The sequence below is a fragment of the Hoplias malabaricus genome, chromosome 14, assembly GCF_029633855.1.
Source record: "Hoplias malabaricus isolate fHopMal1 chromosome 14, fHopMal1.hap1, whole genome shotgun sequence".
Lineage (NCBI taxonomy): Eukaryota > Metazoa > Chordata > Actinopteri > Characiformes > Erythrinidae > Hoplias > Hoplias malabaricus.
This window is the reverse complement of record NC_089813.1, coordinates 13,869,371-13,894,125: the sequence shown is the minus strand read 5'-3', so window position 1 is coordinate 13,894,125 and position 24,755 is coordinate 13,869,371. Positions and strand designations below refer to the sequence as shown.

General features: G+C 38.7%; 1 protein-coding gene across 1 annotated transcript in view; it reads right to left on the bottom strand.

Annotated features, from left to right (window-relative positions):
- Positions 1-24,443, bottom strand: part of LOC136666293 (carcinoembryonic antigen-related cell adhesion molecule 5-like) — a 138,130-nt gene extending 113,687 nt beyond the window's left edge. Inside the window, exons 1-4 of the mRNA XM_066644391.1 lie at positions 24,379-24,443; positions 17,476-17,530; positions 16,624-16,807; positions 14,784-15,062 (exon numbers count right to left, since the gene is read on the bottom strand). Of these exons, the coding sequence (XP_066500488.1) occupies positions 14,784-15,062; positions 16,624-16,807; positions 17,476-17,530; positions 24,379-24,443 (583 nt within the window). The remainder of the gene's footprint in view (positions 1-14,783; positions 15,063-16,623; positions 16,808-17,475; positions 17,531-24,378) is intronic.
- Positions 24,444-24,755: the final 312 nt, after the last annotated feature.

The window sequence follows — 24,755 nt, the reverse complement described above, 5'->3', positions numbered from 1 at the left end:
CTCTCTTTCTCTCTCTGAGAACCCGTGTCCTTTGGAGAGTGCTTCTCTGCTGTGCCTCATTTACAGAATGTGTAGCTAATAGTCCACTAATGGGCTGCAAGAAGGAGGGGTAGTCCTCAGGATCCCAAAACGTCAGCCTTTCTGGTGTTAAATGTCAGATTTGTTCACATTGCACACAGATACATGTCACTCACATTTATGATTGTGAACCATCAAGATAGACAAATCCAATCTAAGCAAATTAGTTAGAATTTATTAATGACACTTTTAACCCTTCAGTGTGAGTTGAACTGGATTGGTAAATGCTTCATTTTGTTGCATGAAAAAGAAATATATTTAAGTATAGAACATGCAGAAAGTACACTGAGGTCTTATCTGATTAGTGCCGCATCCCCTCCCAAACTGACCCCTCCTTAGTGGCCTCAAGGTGTCCATGACATCACACTTCAGCTGAATGTCTTTCACGTCTCTGGTTCGTCTGAGAAGTCTTGCGGTTGTTGTTTGTTGAGTTTAGTCTCATAATGTGTTTAGGTTTTCATCATTTAGTTTTTCATTTTTCTATTTTTTGTGGAAGGACAGTGGTTATTTGTCCGTCTAAAGTTCTGAATTGCCTTTATCACTGAAGAGCATAAGAAGAGTACACAGAGAGTGGTAATGCCTCCTACTCACTTTCACCCCAAGTCTGCTGTAATAAGATTATAACAGTCTTTTTTACATATTTAACTTCTCATTCAACTTCAGGAGGGTTCTCATCACATCAGCCCCAGTCACAGACACTGCTTCATCACCTGGAGAGGTGTGAGCCCACTGCCTCTGTGACAGGTGTCTCATAACAAGAGAATAGAAGTTGATCATTCCAGTAAATCATTTGGAAAGGTAGAGTCATCGACCACAGAAAACTTTTTGTTTTCTGTGACAGTTTGGATCAGTGTTTCTGAATTTTCATGTCATTTTAATGCCTAGACAGCCTCCATTTTCATCATTTCAACAGTGAGTTTGTTCTTTGTTTCCAAGTGCCATGTCCTCACCAGATCTAAAAGAGGCATTATGCACTTTGAGCAAGAAATATACTTTAGAACTCATCCAGCACCTGTGACTGTGTGGTAAGTTTTAGTGGCCACTACATCATCTACCCACTTGTTGATGAATGACAGATAACGCACCTTTCTCTAAGTGTGTGTAATACTCACATACAGCAGCACCTTAAACATGTTCCAGTCAGTGCAGCTAAAACAGACCTGCAGGGCTGAAACTGCTCTTTCCGGCCACAATTTGATGGTTGTTGTGGCTGTTTGTTCACTTGTGCTCACTTCAGCCGTGGTTGGTATGTGAAGAACGGCGCTGCAGGATGTGACCTGACAGTTGAAGTGGATTTATAATCAAGTGTGTTCTATTGTTCTTGCTTGTGTGGAAACATGGTGTAAATCTAGGAGAATTTTCCTCAGATGTTTGAGTCTGAAATCAAGAACAACAGTTACGCTCTCAGGGGGATTGTTCTGTAGTGAACTGACTGCAATCTCACACAATGTTGTAAAAGCCAGTTATGAAAATGGCAGAGTTGTCGATATGGGGTAAATAATGAGGATAGCACTTTATATGTTGATTATTTTACTGCTGTAGACCAATGAAAACATTTATGAACCAACATTAATGAACCATATTTTACATAGATGTGCAGTCCCCCATGAAAAAACATTCTCACATTCCAGTGTTTTATTGGGTTTTAATGCACTACACATAGATTACTTTTTACTAATGTGTGTCTGATCCACTCATAGCAGTTACAAATACTAACACACCACTAGCACATCAGTGACACTGCAGTGCTGAGAATGATCCAACACCCAAATTATACCTGCTCTGAGCTGAGGACCATCACTACACCTCAACTTAATTCTGATTGTGTACAAAGCATTATTAGAATGCACACACGCTGCATGTGTTTTACATCTCTCTCATTGGTTTTCAGTTCCTCATTTTTTGAGGTTGTCATTGCCATTATACCAGTAGAACAGAAGTCACAAACACATATCTAACCCTTCCCTGTTCTCAGAACTGAGAAGCTGTACTGTGGGTGTGAGATTGGTTGATGTATGCAACAGTTCTTATATGTTTCCATGCACTCACATACTGGATATGGCTAATTTACTTTCATCTGTATTATAATAGACCATTAATGTGTTCAGTGCAAATAAATCATTACAAACACATAAATATCTGTGCAAGAAATATATACTTTTAAGTTGCATTAATAATTATTCCTGTGAAATATAAATTAATGGGTGATTGTTCACCACTGTCTGAGCTCTGAGTGAGATAACTGCTTCAGACAAAGTAAAGGAGTTTATAAAGAGTATCATTTATTCTTGTAACTCATTTCCATCAGCATATTATTGACTAGTATTGACTAGTACCGGTGTATGTGCCAGTTATTTGGGCTCCAAGAGTTTCAGCTCCTGAATGAAGCCGTGAAATGTTCAGTGCACCATTTGCTTTTATCAGTTTGGGGACAACTTGGTCAGTTAAAGACATTCTGCCACTTGTCGATACCTTTAGTTGAGATATGGACACAGCTGTTTTTTACTGACCTCAGATCTGCTGAGGTCTTTGTGTAACCTGCACCATATTTCAGACTAAGCCATGAGATTTTAGGCCACATATCCACACATAATCACACATACTCTGTCTTCTTTTTCAAATGTATTTCTACTTTCTGGTTGTGTAAATAAATAATGTAATCATTTTTAATACAAGTATCGTAACCTGGCCACAAAACATATTTTAATTATGTGTTAGTTTAATAAAACAATAAAAAGCAAATATCTGATCTCTGATTCTTCTTTCTTACTGAAAGTCTCAGATATGATTTGATACTTTCAAATATTGCTATGAAACTGTCAATTTCAGTATTGTAACAATGATAAATACCAGGACCATCACTAGAGATTAATGATTAGGGGGATTAAGCTTTAACCAGTGGGTCTATGGGTAATTGCCCCATAGCAGCAAATTTATTTGACGAGGCCCAGATTAAGCAAAGCCTCAAGGAGCTGCTGCTTTACAAAAAAATAAATAAATCAGAATATCCATCTCCACGTAAAAATTCAAAATTTATTTGTGAACAACTATTAACTCAGGTAATTGTAAAATATACAGTCGTAATGTCAGGAAAGATCATACCCATCAATTCAGTCTGCCCTAAATACTGCAGGGTTTAATGCATGAACATTTGAACTGTTTTTTTTTCAGCAGGCTCCTTTACCTTCATCAATAGCCAGGTTCCCTCTGCTAGCATAATGCTACTTTCTGAAATCAAGATAAGGAACGCAGGGGCCGGGGGACTTTTGTGGATCCTTTGTGACTGTAGTCAATCAGATAAAACCTTTTTGTGTCAGACATTTATTACGCCAACTGCCATCAGGACGATCAGTGCCTGTCAGTAGCCATTTTGAACAATGACTAAGCAGAATCTGTCCATGTATTTTGTAAATACTGTATTACCAGTTTAAAATAACTGTATTGATTTACATTGTTCATTAATTACAAAATGATCTGAAGTGAAAGACTCTTATGGGTCTAAAAAGAGTCTCGTCCTCATTACATTATCATATGTCCAGTCAAAATGTCATTATTGCTTGGTTAGGACTCATATTTGTCTAATAATTTGCCATTGTTATTGTTAATCTATACTAAATTATCTAATTACATTTGTATGTAATTCATCTGTGATGTGTTGAGGGAGAACGAAAGGTACACAGTGCTAATATTAGTTATATCTGAAAGCAGAGCTGTAGTTCCCAGTATTTCAGCTAGAGGTGGATCGATCCAAATATCGATAATATCGATACCAACACTGGTATTGGTATTGATCAATACTCGGCGATCGAGATCAATACACAATCTTTTTTCTCTCCCGGTAAAGTCTGTGTGCGCAGAGCAATGTGCACTTCATCTCTTTGCAAAGAGTAGCATGCGCACCCCCCACCCTTCGTCTTTTGCTTCTGCACCGGCACGCGGTGAAGACTAGTGGTATCGGTATCGATACTGGCCCTGTATTTACTTCGTATTGGCTCGATACCAAAATGTACTGAAAGCAGAGCTGTAGTTCCCAGTGTTTCAGCACTGACCTGAACCACCGCTGCAAAAGAACCCTCTGTAGGAGGGACTGTGACTCCACTGGCTGTAGCACTGAACGCTAGACAGATAACTCTGACTTCTGATTGGCTATATATGAGGGTGACGACCAATGAAAAGCCATTCTCTGTTTAGGAGCCGTGGAGAATCTGCCCCTCGCTCTGGGTGAGAGAGAGAGAGCTGCGTGCTTCTGTCTCAAAGCATCGCAATAATATTGTGACCTCAATAGTACGGATTATAACGCCCCCGTATCGGTTCCAAATACAATGCAACTGTTAGCGCCCAAATAATGAACGGTTGGCAACACTACGTGTGCGTACTGTGTGGGAAGTAATATCTCTATTTGAAGGACCGACACTGCACCTTGAGGATTCAGAGGCAGAAGTTGGCACAGCGACTAAAGCCAAGGGACACTCGGGCTGGTGAAACAAAGTGGCGTCAGAAGGCCAAACAGTGCTTGTGGATGACGGCTTCCGCACACCCGGAAGGAGCCCTTACAGTCAAGAGCACAGCAGCACACAAATAATTCATTCATTCATCGTCTGTAACCGCTTATCCACTTCAGGTTTGAGGAGGGTCCGGATCCTACCTGGAATCACTGGACGCAAGGCGGGAACACATCATCATGTAAAATATACACCGTTTTATAGCTAAGTGCTAAGATAAAAACCTCACCTACAAAGACGTAGAATTATATAAACAGGTGAAATATTGTGTGAGAAATTCTGGTCTGATACATATCCTAGTCTACTGAGGTCACATATATTCCATTCTTAATTTAAATAGAGGAAGTGCTGTGTTTACACGACCAACATCAGCTACTTGGTGCAAGAGTCTAAAACCCAATGTATAGTGTATCACCAGATACCAGATAAGATCAAGGTTAAACTTGTGCTATTTTTATAGTTAACAGAAGTGTTGAGAAAGATATTTTGAAGCAGTAGCTTAAGCTACTCTTGATTAAAAATAGTCAAGCTGCAGCCGAGCTAATTATCTACCCTACAAGCTAAAGTAAATGCAGCCTTCTTTGGTCAACACCGGAGAACACAACAAATAAAAAAAAAAAAAAAAAACAAATACATCTCTGTCTAATAATACATTTTGTAACTGGACTAATTAGGCATTGTGAAGTTGAAAGATATGTATATTAATAATTGTTTTGCCTCATTTCAACAATTACAAACACATTGTCTTTTTAGATACTAAGATACTAAGATAATAAGAAGCTATATTTGTCAGAATACACATCTCTATCAGTTTCTTCCGAAGATCCAGTTCTACAAATTTAGGCCGGTCCCCCAGAGGCAAGAAAATGAATCTCAGACTTTGCTAATGTTTTATCAATACAACTATATATCACTAGAAACTAACTGAGGGCTTCACAAGAGAAAGAATTGTTTAATTAATTTGGCTTATCAAAGCCAAATTTCTGTTCTTTTCTTTAATGTTCTTTATAGCTAAGTTTTTATTCTACACACATTTCTATAAACATTTTCGTGTGTCATGGTTTTGAGCTTCAGCCACAAAATTTGGAACAATCGTAGACTGCATATATTTATACTTCTTGTATTTTCAAGCTATGACCACAAGATTTACATGGTGAGACCTGGGCACACAGGGACCCGTCACATCAAGTTTCAGGCCAATTGCAATCATCCGTCTCGTTTTATCTTTCTTTCATTATCTCTCTGTTCATTTGAATGGTGAAGACTAGAGTGGGTAATGATGTCATAATCCACTTTAACTCAAGGGGCTTTCTGAATAGGCCTTTTTTGACTAAACGTTTTCTAAAACCCTTATACTTTCACCTACAAAATTCATTTAAATTTTAAATGTTAGAGAAACGGGTGGCACGGTGGAGCAGCAGGTAGTGTCGCAGTCACACAGTTCCAGGGACCTGGAGGTTGTGGGTTCGATTCCCGCTCTGGGTGACTGTCTGTGAGGAGCTGGGTGCTCCGGTTTCCTCCCACAGTCCAAAAACACACAGTGGTAGGTGGATTGGCGACTCAAAAGTGCCCGTGTGTGTGTGTCTGTGTTGCCCTGTGAAGGACTGGCACCCCCTCCAGGGTATATTCCTGCCTTGCGCCCAATGATTCCAGGTAGGCTCTGGACCCACCGTGACCCTGAACTGGATAAGCGGTTACAGATAATGAATGAATGTTAGAGAAACTTTCTAACAGCTATGAACATGAAATTATTTCACTGTGGTGTTTTTGAGTTAACACTTGTTTTCAGAACTAGGGAGGGTGTTCACACTGCCATAACACAATTCTAGCTCAATCTGCAATGTTCTTGCACCAAATCGATTACAAAAGGTTTTTCTTTCTTACACATAGTGATTAGTTTTGTGATCTGGTGTATGGTTTTTATACAGTGTTTGTTCAAATAGGACATGCTCTCTCATAGGAAATGTGTGGTGGAACTTACCGGAACACAGGCATTTAACTGCCACTCTCTCACAGAAACACAGACTCATACATAGAGCCTAAAGCATAGGAATAACAGCATAAGGCACTGACTTGAGGAAGCCCTGGGAAAATGAGGCTGAATTTTTAAGGTGGGACATAAAATTCCAGCAGCAGTTTATTGAACGTGGTCTAAATATAATGGGAGACTTTTTAAAATGGCAGGGTTCTTTAAGGTGTCTGTTTATTTGACGTGGTCAAGAATTCATCATCTCCACAGCTTTTGGTAAAAATGATTTCCTAAAGATATTTATAGTAACTCTTGGGACCGTTTGCCTGAAGGCAGCTGTTCAGATTGAGTTCATTATGATCTTAGAGGTGTTTTTTTGAGTTTGATTCTTCATAGATCTCTGACTTCTTCCTACCAGTTTACTACCTATTTTCACTGTTCTCATAAGCTTTCCTTTTCCTCTAAAGCTCGGGCTCCCAAACCAGACTGTCACATTATAACACATTACACTTTCATTTTAATCAGATAAAGACACCGCAGAGCTTTCTTATAAATGAACTCACAATTTTCCTCTAAATCCAATCAGCGGTCCAAAACTGTGCCAAGATATTTATTAGGAGCATGCTGGTGCAGACAGGGGAGTGGCAGGTGAAGCAGTGACAGAGAAAGGATTCGTCCAAAATGGATTAGTGATGAAAAAGTTTGTCCAGTGTTGCTTTGTCTGAAATATATATTTTATCAGAAGAACCCTGATGCAGAATTAGAAGAGACAGGAGAAGAAACTGCAGGGTGCGAGGTGAGGTTGACTCACACATATGGGACGGGTTGTAAATTATAATACATTCACTAAGATACTGTGGGGCCATGGGGAGAGATTTAAAGGTCAGGAGGAACATTTTATAGTCAGTGTGAAATTGTACTGGCAGCCAATGTAGGGATGAGAGAACCGGGGTATAATCAAATGTTGTACCTTTGGTGAATAGCTGCTGCATTCTGGACTAAACTGAAGCTTAATGCTTAGCAAACACTCTCAATGGACTATGATAAGGACAGGAATGGCTGTTACTTATACTGTGTTTGAAATGTCATATATGTGGTGTTCTAAGGGAAGAAGGCACACAGTTGTGTCTGAATGAATGACTGTATAAAATTATACCTGCTGATGTATCTCCATTTAGCAGATATTTCAGGGGAGCACATATGTATCTGTTACTGCCTTAAATTTTCCATAATTGTTTACATCAGCATTACATTAATTTTCTGGGTGTAGTACTGCATTTTCTGAAAGATGTGCAGAGAATCTTTCACACCCATGTCACACCCACCTTAAACATTTAAAATCTTAGTGATGCAATCAACCATGTTTTGGCTGAAAGTATATATGTGCAAAAGAAAAAGTAAAACATTTCAACATGAGAAATGTTTCCATTCCACCATAAATAGGTCAATTTACGAAATGAATAACTACTTTTTCTAATGTTTCTCTTCCTCATTAAGGGTGACATACACATTTGTAATAAAAATCCTTTTTTTTTTTTTATAAAATTCAGATGTTGTATATCATCATTTGCTAGCTCTCCAGTCTGTTTGTGCACTGGAAAACAATCTAATATATTTACAAAGCCCTAGTGTTGGCATATTATTAAAAAACAAATGATCTCGCCCCGGTATGCTAGGCTTTATCTCTCTGTATGATGACAGCATCTGGAGGATATTTGACAACGAATAGACCTCTAAACAATGAAAACATCAACCAAGATTAGGATATTCCTCTATTCCTGCGCCAGGTGGAAAATATTGACTAGTTTTTGCTGTTCTGGGTCATTTATAATGGAAATGTCTCCAAATTTGGGAGGGTGACTGTATTATCCCCATCGAGACTTGGACACCACAAAACCTCTGTAGGTGTCACTGTAGGCCAAAAGGAATGGCAAATTTTCATAATGTAGTGAAGTAAAAAGTAAGATATTTGACTTTGAACAGTAGTGGAGTTAAAGTAAAAAGTCGCCCAAAATGGAAATACTCCAGTAAAGTACAGATACATGAATAAAGTAAAGTAAAATACAGTCATTGTCCACCACTGCCTTTAGGTTCTGTAAGTTGCGAGGTGGATTCCCCATGGATTAGACTTATGTTTCTCAATTCACATTGAAATGAGGGGAATGTGAAGTGTTCAGTCAACACACTGAACTACTGAACTGTTCCTGGACTACTTTTGCAGTGTGTCATTGTACTTGGTCTGTGACAATGCTTAGGTAGGTGACCCAAGGTTGCTGAGCATCACCCAAAGCATCACACTGCTTCCCCTGACTTGTCTTTTTCTTATGTTGTATCCACATAAGCAAAGCGCAGGCACAGTGCCATCCATATTATGTAAAAATGTGATGAATCAGACCAGGTCACACTCTTGCTTTGCTCCATTTTCCAGTTCTGAAGCCCAAGTGCCCAACTGACTGACCATTGAGTTATTTACAGGGGACACGCCCAGTTTAACTCCTGTACACATCATTTATATGAAACAGAAACTAATTTATGCAGATGTGTCCATAGTGAGCCAATAACAGAAGCAGTTCAGGAGCCAATTATTGTCCTCGTGGGCGGGGTTTGGAGTCTAGTAGTGAGTGGACAGCACCCTCTACTGGTCAGAGCTTAAACAGATTTATACTGTGGACTGAATTAATGCAGTATGTGAGATATGTTTCTACTGTACAAGGTAAGCAGTGTGATTTGTATTTGTAGGAGACACTGTATCAGTAGAAAACAAGTCTTTATTAACAGATGCAACACTTCATATGTGTGCACATTAAAATAAATACATCTACGTTAGGACAATTACTGCTGTGGCATTTATTAATATTTAATAATTTTACTGTTATTGCAAAAATGTTTTTTAATATATTAGCTATTAAATGGCTGTTAAAATAAATATCACTCTTAAATTCAAAGATGGGCGGCATGATGGCGCAGCAGGTAGTGTCGCAGTCACACAGCTCCAGGGGCCTGGAGGTTGTGGGTTTGATTCCCGCTCTGGGTGACTGTCTGTGAGGAGTTGGTGTGTTCTCCCCGTGTCTGCGTGGGTTTCCTCCGGGTGCTCCGGTTTCCTCCCACAGTCCAAAAACACACGTTGGTAGGTGGATTGGCGACTCAAAAGTGTGTGTGTGTGTGTGTGTGTGTGTGTGTTGCCATGTGAAGGACCGGCGCCCCCTCCAGGGTGTATTCCCGCCTTGCGCCCAATGATTTCAGGTAGGATCTGGACCCACCGCGACCATGAACTGGATAAGCGGTATCAGATAATGAATGAAATTTAAAGATGTAAGTCTGATACAGATGTAATAAAAATATGTTGATAATCAATATATTTAATTTGCATGGTCTCATATATATATATATATATTAGAACTATATTTAGGATGATAATCGCAGTGTCCCAACCTGATAGTACCTTTAATAAAGACTCTCTGTTTAATAATTTATATCTATTTAACATTCCTGCTATTTTCTGTTTTATTTTTACTGGTCAATTTAAAACAAATAAATAAAAAGGTATCCATTTTAAATCTTTATATACCATACAATATATTATTTTATAATGTATAAAGTATTTTAAACTGCAGAGACCTGTAGAATAAAAAATCTAAACAGCGATTGAGTAAAAGAAGAAAGAAAATGCTTCGTACAAGTTTTTGGCTTGTTTTGTGTGTTGTGAGGTTAAACAGTTCGTTAGTTTCTGTATTTAGTGCTATTCATTTGTCCATGAAGTGTTAAAACAATGTGCGCAGCATTATGTGCACATCGAACAGTCCCTTTCATTCACCGCGGCTCACTGAATCTGGATCTGCGAATAAGGAGCTAACTTCAGCATCGAGATGCTCTCCCTCAACCGGAAGGAGGGCAGATACCCACGGCTCATAAAGAGAAAATACGCTTCTCGTTGGTCATCGTTTTTGTTTAGCCAATCCGCAGCCAGAGTTAGCTGTCCATCATATACTGCGGCAGGCAATGGAGTCCCAGTCCCGCCTATAGTTGGTTGTTTTACTGCGGCCCTGAGAGTAACAGGTCAGTCCTGAAACACTGGGGAAAGAACAGTGCCACCTAGCGGTGCCTTTTACCACTGGATGCTACACGAGTTTACGAGATGTGACGTATATGTCGACCTTTTACCTCATTTCCAGGAGAAAACAACAAATATGCATTTGAATAGTTTTATTATGCATGTTTTCTGTAATTAAAAGACATTTTGATCAGATTTGTTATTACTCAAAAATCGTTTGAGGTTGTTATTTGCAATTGTTATTTAATGATGAATCACTTTTTGGGAACATGTTGTGTACAGTGGGTGGATATTCAGTCAAGCTCAAGTCAACTCAGTGAAGTCGTATTTACTACTTACCCACTGAATAAAAGAGTTTATGGTTCACTGAGTGGGTCTAGGCAGAGTGGGGTGCCTTTTGTCACTTAACGTGGCCAAGAACTGCCTACTACTGCAGGACAAGAAATTTGACCCATCACTAATTTGCTATATTGTCATGACTTGTAGAAGGAGGTAGAGCCAGTCAGAATGCAGCTGGCAGAATCCAGACAGTGAGGCCAACTTAAGGCACTGAAATTATCAGACTCTCTCTCCTTTAAATTTAATACAGCAACTCCAACACATCCAGGCCCCTAGGTGTCAGTATAATGGGTGGTATATGAATTGAATTAAAATTATTATTAGAGGTAAATTCTCATTGTGGAGCAGCTGCTGCATTAATACAACTGCATTCACTGACAGAGCAGAAATGAAGCTGCTGGACACTGAACAGCTATTTAAAGCCTCTATTTTATGACCTTTCTGTTTGAGAGTCTCTAAATGAGGCATTAAAGACACATTATTAAACACTCAGTCAGATGCTCCAGCTTTTATCACTTACTATGGTCTGTTCACTTCATCAGGTTTAACTGAAGTACACAGTGATAAACACAGCACACTAGTCTTTGATCAGATGTTCTGATTCAGTTAAAGATTGATAAAGAAATATCTGATATACATTGAAACTGTGGGACGACTGAAAAATTCTTACCTCAAGCTCTGTAGCATTTCACCCCCAGCACAATAGAGGTTATCACTGCCATGAGACTACTGAGCACTCTGAGAATTGAGGATTGAGGTGTTATTTAAGCACTGTGTCCTTGTGTAATTAACGCCATTATTTTAACTAGTGAAGCCAAGCTGATAAACTTTATGATTTCATCTTACCTCAGTCTGTGGTGTGCTTCACGTCTGAGTAAATGGTGTCATCGTCTGCAGTGGTTTTCCCTGCAGCACACAGTCACTGAATTAATGTCACCCAAGTAAGTATTCTAGATATGGCTTTTGTTTTTCAAAAAAATGTAAAGACATTAGTTCAATTCACACAAATGTCCCGCCATACAGCACACTTCTACTCTTAACATATTTGGATACTTTCTTTCAAACTCACTCTTTAACTCCTTCTTTGGCTTCAGTTCAATATCAGCGTAAGTCACATCACTGGGTTCAGCTCTGGTTTCTGAAAGAGAACAGAAGCTTTGTGTCCCCACTGTCTTTCTTCTGTCAACATCCATTAACACATCACAAAATGTCGTCCTCAACCAGTTATTGATAATTATTTTCAATTCATTTGAATATTTCCCAAAAACGTACACCCACTCTGAACTAAACTCTCCTTGAGGTTTTGGAAAAATATTACTATTTGAGTGAATGTTGTACAGTAGAGCAGCCAGTGTTTCATGTTACAGTTCTCTGTGCTCTTTAGAAAATAATATGCAGTGTGTAATTCATACCTTTACCATGGGGTTTTGGTGATTCCTCCTTAATTTCAGAATATGTGACATCACTTGTTATCACTGCATCTTCTGATATAGAAAATGTTTTAAAGAGAAAATGTAAAATACACAGAATTGCACAGAATAACATAAGAATTTAATTTAAATCTTACCATTTTGTTTGGGTTTTTTCTTTTTACTTGTCACAATATTGGCATATACAATTTCACTGGACAAAGCTGCAGAATCATCTAGAACAGAAGTTGTTTATAAATGACTCCACTGCATTCTCACATCATAAATACACTCCTTTATAAAGTACAGCTAAAGAGGAAAATAACTGTTAAAAACAAATTACGAAATAAGTTTGGGGAAGGACCTTGTCCTAAACTCCTCCTCCTACACATGCTACACCCTACAAATCCTTCCTTCTCCCTTCAGTTTCTGGTGACGAAAAGGTTCAAATCCCACCCAGTCCTTCAACTCTTGCTTGATTGCTGAGTGACAGGGGCCCAGATTCCCAGCTCACAGCAAACCTCCCAGAACACTTCCCCAACTTTCTCAGTGTTCACCTCCCCTTTCAGACTGGCTCATATCATTCATCAAATATATTAACTACATATTACTGGGATCATTTCTTATTAAAAGAAATAAGATCTTCTAGAGTGACATAGTCAATATTGTGAAATGTATATGTTAGTGAGTATGTTGACAGTGAAAACTGACCAGTCTGCAGTGGTGAGGATCCCGAGAGACAGTGTGCAGCTCCCCACAGATTCCGACTTTGATTGGTGTTCCACTGATTTCCAAAAAAGGTAAAAGGAGACCCTGCCCCACAATAAAAGCCAAATAATCTTTTTCACTTGTGTGTATTTATTAAAACAAGAATATGTGTTTGACAAAGAGAACACACACCATAGCGTGAAGAAATCATCTGCGTTTGAGCAGCCTGCACATTGTCTCTGTCAGAACTAAACCTGGTTTTACTTTTTTTACATAATTTGACAGAAACAGCAACTCTTCAGGGTTTATCAACTTTTCACTATGAAAAAGCCAATATAAAACATCCAAAATAAAGTCTAGTTAAATTAATTACTTAAAATTAGTTCTTTGAAGGTGCAAGGTTTGGTTCCATCAGCCAAAAAAATACTGACCAGTCGTCTATTCACAAGATACTGACCACGGGGTCCAAGCAAAATCAGTTTTCAAACCTTTGTTTTTCTTGTAATAGCAGAACAGGCCCAGTATGATAATGAGGAACAGGGAAACACTCAGCCCCACAGCCATTCCTGTTATTACACCATCAAGTCCTGACCCTGAGAGTGGACAAATAAGAGACTTTCATATATTCATTTATATTGTGGTGACGCCAAGTTTCTCAGAATACTTACTGTTGGTTAGTTCAGGGTTGTTTTGGAGGCGGAGGTTATTTAAGGGGGTTTTGTGCTGTGTTTGTGATTTCAGGGGGGGATTTTGTATTTGTGTTGGACTTCATGTGTTGTAAGATGTGGTCTTTGGGCGTGTGGTGCCTCTGAATCTTGCTACACATCAAGCCCAAATTGCTGCTAATTCCCTTATTTCCTTTCCTAGTGCCCTTTAAAGAGTTCAATAAAGGTCACCTAAAAAGCATGACTTGGTCTCATCACCCGCCTCAATGACGTCACATTATTTAAGGGTTTTACTGTAGAGTTAGAGTTAAATAACATGTAAATAACAAGAACAGTTGGACACCTTCTCACTGTGTGTGTATCGTCTCACTCTCCATCCAGCAGAGTCTCTGTGTCCCTCACAGCTCAGTGAGAGAGAGTCAGTGCTGAAGTGTTGAGTTCTGCTGGGACTGATGATCAGAGACACTGGAGGAGAGTTACCTGAAAATACACAGAAGTATTAAAGTCTGTTTCCTGTGGAGGATATGAACTCATTTTCACTGTAAAAATCAACAGAAGTGTAGTGAGACTGTTCTGACTGTATATTCTTCACTGGCTTTAGTTCCTCACCAGTGATCCATAGCGGCTGTGGACTGCTGTACTGTGTGTGAAAGGCTGGTTCTCCTCTCTCTGCTCCACACACATAAACTCCTGTGTGACACAGAGCAGCAGGACTGAGAGTGTAGGAGCCTCCAGCTCCTCTTCTGCTGTCTGACTGGAGCTCTACAGAATACACCACTTTATCACGAACATCTGTAATCTGGGTTAAACCTTGTCTGTAGGGAACAGCTCTGTACCAGCTGAACGTCCAGCTTTTAGAGGAGATATTAACCTCACAGCTTAGAGTCACTGAGTCTCCTTCAGTCAGCCAGCTCTGTGGAGACACACTCAATACTGCCTGGGCTTCACCTGACACAGACGACATGGAGAATAGAACAGACACAAACACGTTTATACAGAGGGAGAAGATTATTACATACAGTATAATTAACAAGAAAATACACCTCAAACCCACAGACTCACCAGACACAGTCAGTGTAACAGCAGCACTGATCTCTGACTTCTGAGAGTCACTTTTCCTCTCCCCTCTGCAGGTGTATTTACCGCTGTTAGACTCTGTAACAGAGCGGACTGTAATCTCCTGTGATCTACTGAACTGCTTTAGTTCATTATTATCTTTAAACCAGATGTAATTCCACTCAGTGTCTTCTCCTGCCTCTATGTCACATCTCAGAGTGACATTCTCTCCTTTAAACACATGAACATCAGGCTTTATACTGGACACCACAGCTGTAGGATTGTCTGTAAAAAAGTGAGAATATATTATGAATTTACCTTATTATTATTAGTTCTATGAATTGATATATTAAATGATCAGAACTGAAATGTTCACTAATAAATGTTAAGAGTTAAAATATTTAAATAGAAAGTATGAACATTAAAAGCTTCATAACATCAGTTTAAGATTTTCCTGAATTAATTCACCCCAAATGGTTTTAGTTAAATGATCAAATCTAGAAAATAGCCTTAAACTGGTGCATTACCTTTAATTTAAATGTTGTTTAAACTTCCAGTGAGTGGTTTGTAGTGAATCAAAACTGGCTTCATACAAAGAACCCTATTTTCCACCTTTATATTGAACACTGAAACTGTCGGGTTATTTATTTAATTATTATTAGTAATCTTTCTTTTCAGTTTGTAAGAAAAACAAATGTTTTCTTTATGACGGAAAGCAGAGCTGTTTGGGTTTATGTTATTTATAAAACTGGACCCTTATGCTGATTAATGTTTAAGAAAACACAACTACGTTTATTGAAATTATTTACACATTACAGTTAAATGAATAAAATTAGAGCTGGTTCATTCATTTTTAAAGTCAGTATGAAGCTATATTTATTCTCTCATGTGCAAAATTCAGAATTGTTCTGGAGGCAGTGCTGCCTTTGAGGCCAAAGTGTTACCAGCCAAAAGGAGGGGGATGAACCTGATTTGATGGCACACATTGGGTGGAGATTTCCAAACACATGCAGTAAACCGGTAAAGCTCTGCCTAGACCCAGTGTGTGCTCTGTCAGAAATGACATTAGAAGAAAGAAATGTGCAATATACTTTTCGCTTCTGTTACTTTACATAGTTCTGTTTTGTAATTTGTTGGAAGTGCTGCAGAAATCTCTATTATGTTTTGCTTGAATGGAGGATAATGTAACTGCCTCTGAGGAAGCTGAGCAATGTTATAATGCTCTGCTGCCTCTGAGGCAGATTCTGTAGAAGTAGTTTCCTGCACATTGGAGTTATGACTCTGCTGTCTGTGAAGGAGCTACAGAATGTTATACAATAATGCTCTGCTTCCTCTGAGGTAGAGGCTAAGACAAAGTGGAAATCCACGACTGCTGCCTCTGAGGAAGCAGAGCATTATAACATTCTGCAAAAAATCTACAGGGGGGAAAAAGATAATCATTTTGCACATTTATTTCTTCCAAAGTCATTTGCCTCAAAGTCAGTGCTGCCTCCAGAACCATTCTGAGTAGTGATTATGCACATGACACTTTTAATCTTACTTCCTTGTTAGTTTTATTAAAAGCAAAATTCATCAAATCATATCAATTAGAAGATGATATTATTTCCTGTAAAACATTGTCTCTGTTCGTTTCTAAAATATCTTCTAATATTGCATTTCACAAACATACACCACCCCACCCCCTGATAAAACTCACAGATAAATATGTGACGCTGTGGAAGGAAGATGTGTTATGAATTCTGAATAATGTTGACTATTTGTGTGTGTAGTGATGTAAATATAAATCATTACATGTTCAGTCCTAATAGCAATAAATATCATCACTTAGTGAAAGTCTCTTACTCACCAGTGACGTTTACCCAGAGTGCATCACTGTAGTGTGTGTAGTAGACTGGGTTTCCTCTGCCAGCTCTGCACCTGTACTGACCTCCATTAGAGTCACTAACTGAGCTGATGGTGTAGATGGAGGAGCTGGTGTTGATCTCAGGTCTCAGTGTGTCTCTGGACCAGTAGAAGGTCCATCCAGCAGACTGACCCAGTGTACAGTATAGAGTCACTGGGTTTCCTCTCAGTACAGATCCATTACGGCTTGATGTCAGCGTAGGCTGAGGTTTTACTGTCGTGAAATAAATTTATTGGAAATCTCTCTTTTTTTACACACTGCTCTCTGAGTCTCAGAAACACACTTTGCTGCCTTTAGTCTTTTGAACATTCTATTTATTGCAGTCATTTACTAAGAGTGTAGACAGATAAGCAAAGTTAGACTGTGTTATACGTCTGAAAACATAACAGGAGTTCCAAAATGCAGTTTCAGCAGTGCTAAGACTGGAGTAGCAATGACAAAGGCTCTATTCTCAGGCAAGTGGAGCCTCAAAATGATTTTCAGGCGTTCAATGTAAACAGAAATTACTACATAGTGTTGCTTAAATTCCCCCAAACCTGTCTCCCACTTACCTTTAGAACCCCTTCAAACTGATTTGTGGATCCCGACTTGTACTTGTTTACCTTGTATTTTTGTCTTTTTTGGACTCTGTGCTCTGCCCCTGACACTGGTTTTTGATCTGTCTCTGGAAACTGTCCTCCTCTAACATTGATCTGGACTTTGATTCTAAGGTTGTTTCTCTCTGTTGTATTTGTGAATAAAACCTGCAAATGGATCCAGTTCACTCTGTAGATCCTTCATTACAGGGTTATTTACCTGATAAACTGTCACGGGGGCGTGATGAGTGGACTTACGGAGGCGGACACACTCGCTACAACACAGAGATTTATTATAGAGATTACACAACAAACGAACTTAACGAGAAACACGAAATAACATTACTTAGAAACATAGAAAAAGAGCACGAAACAACACTATAGGACTGGGGCATGAAACAGGCAAGAGACCGAGCGAGAAACGAGAAACGAGCTAGAGAAATAAACAATACAATAACAATGACAAACGACAATGACCGATACCAGGTAGTGAGGGAAGAGGACTTAAATACACGAACTTAACAAGAAACACCTGACACAGATAACAAGGGTAAAGACGAGGAGGCGGAACAAAGGCGGGGCTAGAGTGGAACGAGGGCGGAGAAAGGAATAACAACAAACAGACAGAGCCACATGGAAGGGGAAAACAAACAAGAAAGTGCCAAGAGGTGACATAAACACACACCCATCACTGGGAAATTAGCACATTATTTGCACCATTTACATTTAAAAAAATGAATACATGCTTGTTTTTGATTCCATGTTTATTTCTTAATTTATTAAATGCTACTGTTCCAGTTTGTGGACGAGATATTTTCACTCTCCAACAACCTGAACATTTCCTCTTATTTGTATCTTCCACTTTGTGGCGGTGAATAAACTCAGACTAAGCTTTACTTCAGTGGATCAGTGTATTTTTTGTTCATGAAGCAGCTGTAATGAGACGAGCTGTGGTGCTGTGAAAAATCAGCTATGTGCATGAAGAAGGGGAAAGTCAAACAATTAAATAATTTAATAATATAAACTAAACTTTTGAAAATAGGTTGCACCTGATAAAATATCAACACTGTCTCTTTCAGACAAACAACACTTAAAGCTTTCATCTACACTCCTGAAAACATCCATTCTCCTGCTGTGAGCTATGGGTCTGAAAGGATGTGTAAATGTCAATAATCAATCCACCCCAGAGTCCAGACCTCAACATCACTGAATGTGTTTGGATTTATTTGGATCTTTGAGAAGCAGAGAATGGAAACAACATGTAAAACTGAACTTTGGAGGAGTGGAATAATCATCAAAGCTCAATAATCTCCTGAAAAAAACTAATCTCCTGAAGCTATAACAGAAGAAAATAATGGATTTAAATATTTATAATACATTTATAAACTAATATCTCTTAGAATAGAAATGTAACAGTGGAGTCACACTCACCTGATACAGTCAGTGTTAAAGGGGCGCTGGTGTGTGTGTATATTCGGTCTGAAGATCCTTTTCCTTCACAGGTATAAACACCTGTGTGAGACTGTTCAACTTTAGAGATTTCATATTCTTTTTTATATTCTTCATGAAGCTGGACACTGCCGTTTTTCCACTCATAATCCCAGTAATATCCACTTTGTGTGTCACATGTCAGAGTGACTCTCTCTCCGATGAACACACTCTGAGCTGGTTGGACCTTCACTGTAGGCTTTGGTCTCTCTGTTCAAACATCACAAATAATTCTGAAATGTTTATCAGAACAGAACAAAACATTTGATCTCCATTTCTTAACTATAATTTTTAAATGAATCTGGAAAAATCAACAGCCCTTTGTTCTGTGAAAAAAATCCTTCACAAACAAACTAAACAACTGTCAAACACTTCAAAATGTGAAGATACATTTTTTCATTCTCCTGTAAAGATAACATTTTGAAGATATATATATATATATATATATATATATATATATATATATATATATATATATATATATATATATATTAATAATGATGTTATATATATTAAATAGATATAATTAAATAGATATAATATATTTTGTATATTAAAAGAAAACCCTAAGCTGTTGCATCACCCAAATTCTACAGTTTCAGTTGACGTACAGACACTTTCACATTATCCTGTAGAATACATTTTGGAATGCATTTTCCCCTCAATGAATGTAAGCTGGCCAGGACCTGATGCAGCAAAGCAGGTCCAAATCATGATGTTCCCTCCACCATACTTTATGGTTGGGATGATATTTTCATGGTGATATGCACTGCCTTTTTTACACCAGATGTAGCGCTGTGTGTTCTTTCCAAATAGTTCAATCTTAGTATCATCTCTCCCATAATTTGTGCATCAATGTGCTCTTTAGCAAACTTCAGGTGTGGCTCACATACTCGTATCCTCCTTGTGCAGAGCAGACTGAATGCAATGATGTGGAGATGGCAAATGTCAATATTTTATTCGTAATAGAACATAGATGACAGATCAAAAATTTAATCTGAGTAAATGTAACATTTTAAAGGAAAAATGTGTTGATTCAAAATTTCACAGTGTCAACAAATCCCAAAAAAGTTGGGACAAGTAGCAATAAGTGGCTAGAAAAAGGAGCATATAATGAACAGCTGGAAGACCAATTAACACTAATTAGGTCAATTGACAACATGATTGGGTATAAATAGAGCTTCTCAGAGTGTCAGTGTCTTTCTGAAGCTAAGATGGTAAGAGGATCACCAATTCCACCATTGTTTCGCAGAAAGATAGTGTAGCAATACCAGAATGGTGTCATCATCAACCGTGCATAACATCAACAAAAGATTCAGAGAATCTGGAACAATTGCTGTGCGTAAGGGTCAAAGCCGTAAAACTCTACTGGATGCTCATGATCTCCGGGCCCTTAAACGTCACTGCACCTGAAACAGGAATGCCACTGTCAAGGAAATAACAGAATGGGCTCAGGAATACTTCCAGAAAGCATTGTCAGTGAACACAATCCACCGTGCCATCCGCCGTTGCCAGCTGAAACTCTACAGTGCAAAGAGGAAGCCTTTTCTAAGCAAGCTCCACAAGCACAGACGTTTGCACTGGGCCAGGGGTCTTTTAAATGGAGTGTGGCAAAATGGAAGACTGTTCTGTGGTCAGATGAGTCACGATTTGAAGTTCTTTATGGAACACTGGGACGCCATGTCATCCGGACCAGAGAGGACAAGGATAACCCAAGTTGTTATCAACGCTCCGTTCAGAAGCCTGCATCACTGATGGTATGGGGTTGCATGAGTGCTTGTGGCATGGGCAGCTTGCATGTCTGGAAAGGCACCATTAATGCAGAGAACTATGTTCAGGTTCTAGAACAACATATGCTCCCATCTAGACGTCATCTCTTTCAGGGAAGACCCTGCATTTTTCAACAAGATAATGCCAGACCACATTCTGCAGCAATCACAACATCATGGCTACGTAGGAGAAGGATCCGGGTACTGAAATGGCCAGCCTGCAGTCCAGATCTTTCACCTATAGAGAACATTTGGAGCATCATAATGAGGAAGGTGCGACAAAGAAGGCCCAAGACGATTGAACAGTTAGAGGCCTGTATTAGACATGAATGGGAGAGCATTCCTATTTCTAAACTTGAGAAACTGGTCTCCTCTGTCCCCAGACGTCTGTTGAGTGTTGTAAGAAGGGGGATGCCACACAGTGGTAAAAAATGGCCTTGTCCAAAATCATTTTGGGATTTGTTGACGCAATGAAATTTTGAAACAACATATTTTTCCCTTAAAAAACCTACATCTCCTTAATGAACAAAACTAAATAAAGTCTCAAATCACATTTACAGTGGAATTATTACAAGTGACGTGCATTACTCCTCTCATACACTTGCCTTGTTGCACCCCCTTTCAAACACCTCTGTGCTCTCCCTAAAGGGCACCCCCCCCCCAACACACACTTTGGGAATCACTGAGTTAAACTAAGTTTTACTTCAGTGAATCAGTGTATGTTTTGCTCCTGAAGCAGCTGTAATGAGATGAACTGTGATGCTGTGAAAAAGTGTGTGCTTAAAGAAGGGGAGAGTCAAACAATGAACTATTTATCGTCCTTTTTGTCCTTTATTGTCGTCCTTATACCACACACAGTTCTGAACTCAGGTTTTTAGTAAAAAAAAATCAGTAGCAGTCAATACATACTTCTGACTTTAATCTTGACGGTGTCACTGAAGTAATAAGGACTGTCACCTGGCCATTGCACTACACACTGGAACTCTGTTACTCCTGGAGTAGACACTGTTACACTGACTCTGTTGATGCGTCTATCTTCAGGAATCATAGGAGGTTGTAAATTCTGAGAGTTTTTCCACCAGTAAAACACCCATCCAGTGTAATCTGGCGGCTCACAGCTCAGAGTAACTGTGTCTCCAGTAAAGACTGGGTCCTGAGGCTGCACTTTCAGTTTGGGTTTATATTCTGTTGATATGAAATGATGAATTACAATGTACAGTTTCTTCCAATTTTGGCCTTTGATCAAATGACATTGTTAAACATTATATCATTTCCTCTTCATGGACTGCATTTCTTTATATTTTAGTGGAAAGTAACTAGTTATTTGTTCGATGTAAAACATTGTACATGTGTTTGTTTTAACATAAATATAGCAACATGCAATATTTAGTTTTTCTCTGTACTGTGTTCCATGTTTTTAACAAAACAGCTGATTTTTCTCCTCCAGTATACAACCATTTTAATAATTATAATTAATTACATAATTTTACTTATTTCACAAAAGACACAAACTGAATCATGTATTATTAAATAATTAATTCATTAATTGATTCATTTGTTCATTCATTGTTTGTAACCACAATCCTAAACTGTCCAGGGTGTGTTCCCACCTTGCACCCAATCCATCACAGGGCAACACACACTCACACCTATGGACACTCCTGCACAACCACTCCATTTAACAACATGTGTTTCTGGACTGTGGGAGGAAAGCTGAGCACCTGGAGGAAGCCCACACAGACACAGGGAGAACACACCAAACTCCTCACAGACAGTGACCTGAGGTGGGGCTCAAAACCACAACCCCAAGCCTGTACTAATCAAGTGATGATTTTACTCTGGTTTTGTCTGAGATACATTTAATTCATTATTAATAAAAATGTTTTAACAGAATGTTCCGTTTTAAAGGAGTCAGTTTCAAAGGATGACAGTTTCTCTGTTCAAAGATCACAAGTACCTTTGTAATGTATATCGTCAGCTGCTTTTTGCCCTGCATCATATTTCTTAGCACATTTTATCACACCGTTACTATTTATTATTTTTATTTATTTAACAAAGCAGAAGGATTTAAACTATATATTATAGCAGCACTGGCTTGGGGTCTCACAGGAGAGTTCCCAGCATGCACTGCGACCTCCACTGGTTTGTAGATTTAGGGCTAATTTTGGGGTTTATGTTGCAGTTGGTGGTTGTTCATATCAGGGAGGGTTTTCTCTTATGTTTCTGTGTGTTTGGGCGTGGTGTGTAGTGAGACGTGTTGTTGTTTGGGGGCTCACTGTCAGAATGAAGTGTGGTGGTTGTGATGCCCCTGAATCTGGCTACAGACCAAGTCTAGGCCAAACACAGCCTGTTCACTTGTGCCATTTTGCACTTTTTTGTTCTTTTAAGGCACTTAGTAAAACTTTGCTTGTTACAGCACGGCTGTGTCTCAATATCATCCTAGTGTCTGCCAAAATATAAACACAAACATTAAAAAACAGATGTCCATAAATGTGGAAAATGTGCACTAAAATGTAAGTTGTATTTCTTTAGTGGGTTTAGCAGAGGGTCTCCAAACTGCTGCATACAACTGCAAACAGTCACCGCGGCTATTAGTAATTTGTAATAATTAGTAATAAACATGACTAATTACTAATAATGTAATTATAATGTTGCTCTATCGTCCTAAAAGCATGAAAGTTTCTATGACTCTGAATGTTTCTGTGTTCTGTTTCTGTTCAGTCAGTCTGCACTTCAAAAGCTCTCCCTAAAAAACCCTGACATTTGATTTCTGATTTTTCTGCACTGTCAGTGTTAGGATTAGGTTCAAATACAGCCACAATTCACACTCCTCTCATAGAAAATGTACATGTTGTAACTGCTGTGGGAGTCTTCTTTTCATTTATTTCACCACTTAATTTCTCATTTCTCCTATTTCTTTTCCCTCCATTCATCCACAGCAGAAACATGTTTCACACCAGCAGTTACAGCTAAAACAACATTTTCCAACTGATTATATTTATCAGCTGAATCTTTCAGATGTAAGAATGGAGAGAGGTTCATCACTCTGTAAAAGACTGCACAGACAAATAGTGACATAATTCCAGAATAAAGTTTCTCAGAATAAAACAGTAAAGAACTTGGTGATATCATCATCTTCAGTACATAAGTATCTTGAGTACGAGTGTCTTGAGTCTGAAAACTAATATGGAATGGCCATGATCTTTGAGCCCTTAGATGGCACTGTATTAAAAGAAGACATGATACTGCAGCAGAAATCACTGCAGGAAATCAGGAACACTCCCCAAAACCACACACACTGCATCCACAAATACAAGTTAAAATTCTACCATAAAGAACAGAAACCATATAAAAACAAGATCCAGAAACGCAGCTGCCTTCTCAGCCCAAGAGCAGTTAAACTGCAGCATTTTGGAGGCAACAAATGGAGGTAAATTTGAAAACTTTCCTGTGGTTAAACAAATCAAAGTTAATTCCTTTTGGAAATCATGGAACCTTCCAGACTGAATAGGAGAAGGGAAATCAGGCTTGTGTTCAGCACAGTTTCAATAAAAATACATAATCAGTTAAATGTATATTTTTTAATTTTATAGAACAATATAAGTTCACAGTTCCAACATTTGTCTTCCATTTATGTTATTTCTAAATGAAAACAGGGTTTAAATCATTTGCAACATTTTACATGTTAAACCTACAGTAGGTGAACACACTCCTACACAACTACTCTGATTTATTGTTGTTTTCCAGCCCTGAGAACTGAGTCCTAATCTGCTGTGTGGAGGTCAGTAGTGTCACCAACTATGAGTCACCAACAACACAATCATCATCATATTTTAAAACCTATTTGTGTGTGTCATGTGCAATACCCAACCCGGTCACCAGAGGTCCTCATCACCAGAATATTAGCTGTCGCCCTTAGGAGCAGATCCATTATACGCACCTGTTTTCAATATCTCATTAACCCCTGTACGTATACTCTGAGGAATAAACCAGCTCCTAAACCTGTTCAGTCTTGACCTCGGGATTCTAAAGCATCTATATGAAGACAAAATATTACAAAACTACAACTTCTGTTTACAAACACCCATCTCCTTAATGAACAAAACTAAATAAAGTCTCAAATCACATTTACAGTGGAATTATTACAAGTGACGTGCATTACTCCTCTCATACACTTGCCTTGCTGCACCCTCTTTCAAACACCTATGTGCTCTCCCTAAAGGGCACCCCCCCACCCACCCAC